The 8,827-nt window shown below is 47.5% G+C and overlaps 2 protein-coding genes and 1 long non-coding RNA gene across 6 annotated transcripts in view; 2 read left to right on the top strand and 1 right to left on the bottom strand.

Annotated features, from left to right (window-relative positions):
• Positions 1 to 8,827, bottom strand: part of LOC136366440 (large neutral amino acids transporter small subunit 1) — a 268,449-nt gene that overhangs the window by 60,746 nt on the left and 198,876 nt on the right. The gene's annotated exons all lie outside the window — the stretch shown is intronic.
• Positions 5,260 to 8,827, top strand: part of LOC136366431 (protein BANP) — a 115,772-nt gene continuing 112,204 nt past the window's right edge. For 3 of the 4 annotated variants that reach the window (XM_066327467.1, XM_066327466.1, XM_066327470.1), the window contains exon 1: positions 5,278 to 5,376. Coding sequence is in view for 1 of the 4 variants with exons in the window: in XM_066327468.1 (XP_066183565.1) it covers positions 5,275 to 5,376 (102 nt within the window). In the remaining 3 variants the exon portion in view is untranslated. Of the gene's footprint in view, positions 5,377 to 8,827 lie in introns of all 4 variants that reach the window. The other variant, XM_066327468.1, reaches the window with a different exon arrangement.
• On the top strand, positions 7,327 to 8,144 carry LOC136366298 (uncharacterized). Its single transcript, XR_010744505.1, has 2 exons — positions 7,327 to 7,518; positions 7,638 to 8,144. It is a non-coding gene; the product is annotated as an uncharacterized lncRNA (long non-coding RNA).

The raw sequence follows: 8,827 nt of genomic DNA, 5'->3' as shown, positions 1-8,827 counted from the left end.
TCATTGCAGTGTGCCCAAGGAATCTGATCCCCAGGCATCCTGCTCCTGCCCTAGTTTGCCTCAGTTGTAAATCCAACCCAGTAATTCAGCAAAAAACACATCTTTGTGTTTTTGTAACAAAAATTTACATCTTTGCTCTAATTAGATATCATGGAAGTGACTTAATAATGAACGTTTTCCTTACTTAATTATTGTCTAATTGGCAGGATAATCAGTGAAGTTGTGAGAAGCTGCCTGGGAATTTTGCTGCTGAGGAGGAGAAATCTCTAAGGAGTGACTAAAAATGCCACTTAGTGCAGGTTCCTCACGGGAGCCGGGTCACCCCGGGGTGGCTTTGTCCCTCGTTTCCCTGAGGATTGGCTCACACCTCCCAGGGCAGATTTGACTCGGGGGAAGTGGTTTTTTTGGTGTCTACATTTTGCTGGGACACTTCATTCATCCAGCTGAGCCTGGGAACCACCTCTGCTTTTTCATTTTCTCTCTCTTGTATCGGAGTCCCCAAACAGGACAGAACGTTCCAGGTTTGTCCCCATGAGCGCTGAGCAGGGGGAATTCCTAAAGTGTGCTGGAATTCCTGTCTTGATACAGCCCACAGACCTTCATCCCTGCCAGAGTGCACTCCAGGATCCACTGGAGAACACCTGGAGTGGGAGAAAACCTCCATCTCCAGAGCTTTGGTAGGGGAAATGCAGGATTTCACCATCCCAAGGGTTGGGATTTGCCCAATTTGCCCTGGATGAGGTTTCAGCTGACCTGGATTGCCCCAAGGGACAGCGCTGCCCTCCTGCATCTGTCTGCCACGTGGAGCTGTGTGGAAACCTGCTCAGGGACATTCTGTCACCCTGCCCACAGCTGGACATCTCCACTCAGTTTATTTTACCTCTCACACCTGAGACCTTTCAGTTAAAAATAATTTTGGACGTGTCGAAACGGATGCACATCCAGAATGAGGTGATGGTCAAATTCCACTTAGACTCATGGAAGGATAAAATCTGTAGGTGGAATGAATCCCCCTTCAGGCTTTGATAATCCCCTCAAAAATACTCAGAGGATAATGGTACCTGCCCAAATAAAGGTGGTTTGGGGCAAACCTGAGCAGAGCTGGGCAAATCAGGCAAACCTCAGGGGAGTTAAAAGGGCAGAGAAGAAGCTGTGAGCAATCCTGGAAGATCCCAGCCAGGCAAAACAGGGCTTGTGCCAGGGACACGTTTCTCAGAAAGGAAGGAGCTTCCCATCATTTTTTAATTTCTCCATGATGTGTCCAGCGAGATGCAAGAGTCTGTAAATAAATAAGAGAACATCGAGATCGTGCCTGACTCTTCTCCCCTCATTCCTCAGAGTGGCAGCAGTGACCTTACAGGACCACGGACTTTGGCCAGACTGGTGGCAAAACACCTCACAGTGTTTTTTTCTCTCTGCTGAGGGGATTCAGGGCCTTTGCTTCCATCCCTGTTCATGGAAATCAGGAGTATTTTCACTGCAAAAAATAGAGTTAACCCAGCAGGAACAGAATGAGATCAGAGTATTGATACAGAGGTAGCTGAAGTACCTCCAGGAGCAAAACGTGTAGTAAAGGAGTAGTAAAAGTGTAGTAAAAAGGAGTAAAAACACTTAAAGCTGCCCTGTTTTCTGTTACAATCACAGAACAATTCTGAGGGGATTGGAAATGGAGGTGGCATCTGACAATTAAATGTCAGATGAGCTTCTCATATGCTGCTACAGCACATTTACAAATGATATCAATATTTTCTTGGTTAAAGAGGTATTTTATTGAGCTTTTCCTTAAGCATCGCTGTCACAGTATAGCACAGGCTGTGCTCATGAGGCTGGGTTTGTTTCCCTCTCCAGTTACAAGAAACATGAGAGAGAAAATGAATAAACCCAAACAGAAAGAAGTGAATAAACAGGGGAGCTTCAAATACTCTTTTTACTCGGATGTGGTTGAGGTTTTTATCCTTAGGAGACAAACTTATTCTTCCAGGAAATACTCCGGAGTGATTTCTGTGCCCTGCTCACATCTTCCCCTTTTCCCGGTGTCCTCATTCTCAGCACTGAGGATAATTATGGATGTCTGTCACTTGTTTAAACAAAAGCTTTGTTTGGCAGCCTTTCTTTTCCTGCTGCAGCTGCAAAACTGTGTGCACAGTGTGTTAATTTTTTACCTTTGATGCTATGGGAAGGTTTTTTTTTTTTTTTTGTGTGTGTGTGTGTGTTTTTTGGTTTTTTTTTTTTTTTTTTTTTTTTTTTTTACATAAGAGAAAAAAAAGGAAACCAATGAATGAGAGATCCCAATCTCTCCTGATCCAAACAAAACATGTGAAAGCAGCAACTTCCTTAGAAAATAATAGAAAATGAATGCTGGAACCAGGGTGAAATAAGCTGGATACTTCCTGGAAGCAAATTATTTCTCATCACGTGGCAAAGCACAGACACAAAATGCAAGGGACTGAAAAAAAAGAGCATGAAAATGTGAGAAAATAAAACAACAAAGAAAGCCCTTGTTTAATTTGAGACAACAGACTAACAGGGCAACAAGGGGCTATTTTTGCATGTAAAATCAAAAAATTAAATTATATATTAGCAGCCTGAAGTTCTCAGTTGTTTTTACATGAGGACAGGAAATTAAGAATGGATTTGATGCAGGCACTTGAGCAAATTATCGTGGTTTAAATGAGAATAAACCTTCCAGTGTATCAAGTTCTTCTTGGCATTTGCTCATAGGCAGGCTGATCCCAGGGTAAAGTCTGAAGCCCTCATTCACTGAACGGGGATTACACTGAATTTCATTGAGTTATTGCAGAAATAGTCACGGGAGCTCAGTTTTGGCAGCACCTGAAGCTCAGGAGATTGTGAAGCACAGGAAGAAATTACCCTTTGGTCAGTCACTCATTGGTACTGGGAAAACCAAAGAACCAAATCTGGGCCTTCAGATTTAACAGAAAGATCCTTTTCCTCCTGCTGTTTCCCAGTGTTTTCAGTCAGATTTTATGCTGCATGAAGTGTTTGGCATTTCTGGCTGTGAAGTCTCAAGGAAGCGTGGGACAAACCACGATAAAGGAGCCTGTCCATGATTCATTGGTGTCATCCATAATTTTAAAAGGAAATGCCTCCTGGTTTGGGAAAAAATCCAAACTCAGTGCTCTGGTGAAGAGGGAAAAACTCTTCCAGAGTGTGAGGTAATCGTGTGTTCTCAGCTGCTGGATCAGAGTGGACTGGCAGGAGGAGGTGCTGCAGCCTCCCCCGAGGATAAATTGTTTTATTTGTTTATTCTGCTGTTTTCTCTGATCAGAGTAGCAGACATCACTTAGATCCCGGCAGTATTTCCTGCAGTTAATTTGAGATAATGTAACTTTGGGTAAATACTCTAACTGGTTTATGACAATGACAGACAGTTTTTGTGTTTGTGTTGGGAAATGATTTCTGGTTTTCAGAGGAGTAGCACCTCACACCTCCAGCAAACATGATTGGGGTGGCAATATGATGAAAATATGAGAAAACTGGGCAGTTTTCACACTGGTTTAGGATGGCAAAAGCTTTTACCAGCAGGTGGAACACGGGTATTGGTATCCCTGTTTTTCCACCTGGGACCTGCAATTGCTTGAGTCCAGCAGAAACTCTTTTAGCAAAGCTGTGGCAGGGACAAATGGGTGCAGCAAAGCGTGAAATAACCCGGTGTGAAAAGTCAGATTCTAAGTAGTTTAACCTTTGAACTGCCTAATCTGCTGGTGAAGGGGGAGAACAGGGTAAATAAATCAACAGGCTCAGCTGAGCGCTTCCAAACCTGCATCAGGCAGAAATTTCCCAACACACCGGGGCTGCAGGTGCCTGCAGAACCACTTACAGCTGAACCACGGTGGGTTCTGACGTGACACTGCAGAACCCCATAAAGCATCTTATTCAGCAATGTTGATTTATCTTATTGAAGGAATATTTTCATGCAAGTGCCTGCAGAACCACTTACAGCTGAACCAAAGAGGATTCTGACGTGCCACTGCAGAACCCCATAAAGCATCTTATTCAGCAATGTTGATTTATCTTATTGAAGGAATATTTTCATGCAGGTGCCTTCAGAACCACTTACAGCTGAACAAAAGTGGATTCTGACGTGCCATTGCAGAACCCCATAAAGCATTTTGTTTAGCAATGTTGATTTATCTTATTGAAGGAATATTTTCATGCAGAAGCCTGAAGGTCGCTGCCGGCGATGCTGAAGCTGAAAAGCGAAGTGTGGTTGGTTTTTATTGGGCGACACTGTGCTATATAAAGGCATAAAATCTTCTCATCTTTGTCCTGTTTCAGAGCCGTTTGCACACACTTCCTCCGTGCTTCTTTTTCGGGTTTTTTGGGGGGTATTTTTATCATCTCCAGCAGGTTCACGGCGCGTTCCCACCTTGTTCTCCTGTTCTCCCGGTGACAGAGGAGCGAGGATGAGGAGCTCACGGACAAAATTCCCACTTGCTGCTCAGCTGTGCTCCGGGCACGGTGACATTTCTCTCCTCAACACGACAGTGACATCCAGCTCATCCCAGCTCCGCGCCCAGGAGCTGCCAGAGGGGGAGAAATCCGATGGAAGGAGAGGAGAGAATGGGAAAGGTGTGAATGATTTTGGAGGCGCAGATTCATGTTTAATCTGCTGGATGACGGCTCTGCTACAGGAGTGCTCCAAGACACACATGGAGGGGCTGGAGCGTGTCCAGGGCAGGGAATGGAGCTGGGAAGGGGCTGGAGAATCCTGAGGGAGCTGGAAAGGGGCTGAGCCTGGAGAAAAGGAGCTCAGGGGGGACCTTGTGGCTCTGCACAATCCCTGACAGGAGGGGACAGCCTTTGGGCTCTGCTCCCAGGGAACAGGGACAGGAGCAGAGGGAACAGCCTCAGGCTGGGCCAGGGGAGGCTCAGGGCGGACAGCAGCAGGAATTTCCCCATGGAAATGGTGCTCAGGAACGGGGACTGCCCAGGGAGGGTCGGATCCCCATCCCTGGAGGTGTCCCAGGAACTCCTGGAGGTGACACTCAATGCTCTGGGGTGGGGACAAGGTGTGGATGTGTGCCAGGTGGGACAGGACGATTCCGGAGCCCTTTTCCACCCTCAAACATCCCGGGCTCCTGCGCTTCCCTGACTACACTTCCCGGCAGGCCCCGCGCCACCCGCGCGTACTACAGGTCCCGGCGTGCTCCTGCGGGGGCGCGCGCGCTGCCCTCTGGGACTCGTAGTCCGGTCCCCGCTGCGGCGCCTCGGCGGGGAAGGGCGGGGGCATCGCGCGCGCGGGCGCGGCGCATGCGCGGCGCGGGGCCCCGGGCCGGATCTCTCGCGAGGAAGGACGCCATTATCGCAGCCGCCGCACAAAACACCACGAGAACTCGGCGCCCGCCTCACACGGTAACGCGGCGCCCCGCGGGCGGGAGCCTCCGCTACGCGGCCACCCCCCCGGCCGCCCGCACGGCCCCGCACCGGCACAGCCGAGCACACGCCGCGCTCCCGCCGCGCTCCCGCCGGGCTCCCCGGGCCGCGAGCCGGCGGGGAGGGAGCGGCCGAGGCGGGGGGGGCCGCGAGCCCCTCTCCGCCTCTCCCCATCGCTCTCATGAGGGTCCCCCGTGATTCCGTATCGGGGACAAAGTCCTCCCCGTGAGGGTGCTGGCGCCCTGGCACGGCGTGCCCAGAGAAGCTGTGGCTGCCCCTGGATCCCTGGAAGTGTCCAAGGCCAGGCTGGACAGGGCTTGGAGGAGCAGCCTGGGCTGGTGGAAGGTGTCTGTGCCCGTGGCAGGGATGAGCTTTGGTGTGCCTTCCACCCAGAGGTTTGTCCCTTCCCCCGGAGCGGGGCTCGGTGTGCCGCTGCTCCCCCGGGAGGTGTCCGCAGGAGGATGCTGCGGGCTCGGGCGGGGACGGGAGCGCTGCTCCATCCCCTGCCCCGGTGCCGCAAAACACCCCGCTCTGTGCTCCCCGGGCGCCTCACAGGGTTCCCACATTCATCGCAGGGTCGGTGTTTTCTGTCCTCTTCATACCAGCCAGCTGTGTGACACAGAGTGCTTTAGATGGGATCCCGAGGAGGAATTGTTCCCTGTGCGGGTGCCGAGGCTGTGGCACAGGTTTCCCTGGAGCTGCCCCATCCCTGGCAGTGTCCAAAGCCGGGCTGGACAGCGCTGGGAGCAGCCCGGGATGCTGGAAGGTGTCCCTGGCCATGGCAGGGGGTGGAACGAGATAAGCTTTAAAGTCCCTTCCCATCCAAACTATTCCTGGATTTCTCTCAACACACTCGGTATATCCCTGTGCCCTTATTTCCTTATTTGCAATTCAAGTGTTGCCTCCTCCACCCCCCCCCCCTTTTTTTTTTTTTTAATTTTTTTTTTGTTTTGTTTTATTTTTAAATCAATCCACGGTGGCAAGTTGTGTACTTCACCAAATATAGTCATTTTATCCTGCAATGGCACGGATGGTTTATGGATCAGTTTATTTTTGGAGCTCCTCAGGGAAGAGTTTTTGAAGTAAACAAGGGTTATGAACAACTGAGAGGTTGCTTTGGTGGAAGCAGCTTTAAAATGGTCTTTTGGAGTGGTTTTTTTGATACTTTCTTGCCTTTTGTGTGAGGTGACCTGAGGTGTGGTGCCCTGTCCCTACCAAGATTTCAAGAGGCAAACCTGACATTTGTATGACTTGAGATATTTCAACCAAGATTTTAAAATATCAAAGGAAAAAGTGTTTGAATTTCATAGCAGCGACTCTTGAGACAGAGGGTTTTCTCTTAGGAAGTATTAGATATGTAATTATATATATTTTAAATAGATGTTTATAGAAATACACCAGAATAACAAGACTTTGGTTCTGAGCACCTTTTCCCATCTTTAAATGCAGGTAGTTCCATTTTCAATAATAGACGCTAGGAAGAAAGAATAATTAATTTATTGAGAGAATAAAAAGATGGAGGTTGGATTTGGGAAACATTCCATCTTCTCCAGAGGAGAAAAACATTTTATAACTTTGTTTTTTCAGTTTATCATCTCTTCTACAGCTGGGTTTTCTGTCTGAATCACCCAGCCATGGGAAAGTTCTGTGGTTCCAGACCAGGTGTTAATTAAGGTTCTTTTAAAGGACTAATTGATTAATAACATCCAGAGCAATTAAATAAAACCATTAAGGGCGTGGTGCTAATTAGCAATGCTCCTAGCTGCTCCAACAAATAAGTTTGGAAAAGGCTCTTTTCCTACCTGTGCTGGTTTTAACATCCTTCTCCTGGAATTTTGGGCAATCAGGTGAAGAAAAATGAGCTTTTATCACAGCTCAGAGCTGCTGATTCTGGATTTAGCTTGCCTTGGGAAGGAGCTGTGGTGTCCCATGGGATTCACACCCAGGGAATTCCAGGGACAGGCTCCTCTTGGAGTTCTCCTCATGAGCTTTCCCCATGACTTGTAAAGTTTTTTAGGTGCAGGAACAACACACAGCTTTATTTTAGTCAGAATTCCAGGGTTTTCCTTTATTTTTGTCAGAATTCCAGGGTTTTCCTTTATTTTTTGTCAGAATTCCAGGGTTTTCCTTTATTTTTGTCAGAATTCCAGGGTTTTCCTTTATTTTTGTCAGAATTCCAGGGGTTTCCTTTATTTTTGTCAGAATTCCAGGGGTTTCCTTTATTTTTGTCAGAATTCCAGGGGTTTCCTTTATTTTGGTCAGAATTCCAGGGTTTTCATCTCTTTCTTTGAAAGAACCCTGGAATTGGAATTTCTGGCATTGAGCCACTTGTAGGAGACAGGGCAAAGCCAGTGGTTGGAATTAGAACCACAAAATGTCTTTATTTGCCGAACTTTGCCAATAAAATTTTGGTCATAGGTTGATCTCCTTTAGTTTGAGACCTGATATTTAGTTATTGACAATTGAAATAATCTGATTTTCTGTTTTTATCCATACTCACTGAAAGGCTAATCATCACTTTTATTTTTTTTCTCCCCTCCAAGTAAAATAAAAGGAATAAAATGTCTTCACAGTCACATAAAACACTTGTTGCCTTGCAGGTTTAGGGTGTTTAAGGTGCTGGAAAATAGTGAATTTTGCAACCAGTTAGACTGAAAAAAAAAATATACAAAAGCTTTAACTTCATCACACCCTCGGTACGTGGGACTTGAAATAAAATAATTTGTGGTGTTGTCTGTTGAGCAGAATCGTTTTATGTTCCTTCCTGTTTGTAACCCCTGCCTTAGAGCACTTAAAGGGAAAAAACATCTTCAGTTCAAACCTCAGAAAATCAGAGTTTTCTCGTGGAGAAGAAGGGAGGGAATTGATGGCAGCAGGGGAGTTCCCTTTTCCATCCTTGATCCTCAGGTAGAAACAGGCCAACCTGATCCTCTCCAGCACCCTCTGAATTTAAGGTTTGGGGGGTTTAAAGCTAAATTTCGTTGGGGTTTTTTTTTATTTTTGTTTTGGTTTTAACTGCAGGGAGGGGAGCTGCCAAGGCAGGCTCAGGTGGTGTAAAGGAAAACTCAAAATTTGGGGGTGAGATGGAGGGATCGGGCTCTGCTCCCAGGGAACAGGGACAGGAGCAGAGGGAACAGCCTCAGGCTGGGCCAGGGGAGGCTCAGGGCGGACAGCAGCAGGAATTTCCCCATGGAAATGGTGCTCAGGAACGGGAACTGCCCAGGGAGGGTTGGATCCCCATCCCTGGAGTGTCCCAGGAATTCTGGAGGTGACACTCAGTGCTCTGTGTGGGGACAAGGTGGGGACGGGGCACAGGGTGAACTCCCTGATCCCAGAGCTCTTTTCCATCCTGAATCATTCAGATTTTGAACAACTGCTCAGTTGATGTTTCCCTACTGAAATGATGCTCTTCATTTTTTTTTTTTTTATT

The sequence above is a fragment of the Sylvia atricapilla genome, chromosome 12, assembly GCF_009819655.1.
Source record: "Sylvia atricapilla isolate bSylAtr1 chromosome 12, bSylAtr1.pri, whole genome shotgun sequence".
NCBI lineage: Eukaryota > Metazoa > Chordata > Aves > Passeriformes > Sylviidae > Sylvia > Sylvia atricapilla.
This window is presented reverse-complemented; position numbering and strand designations above follow the sequence as displayed.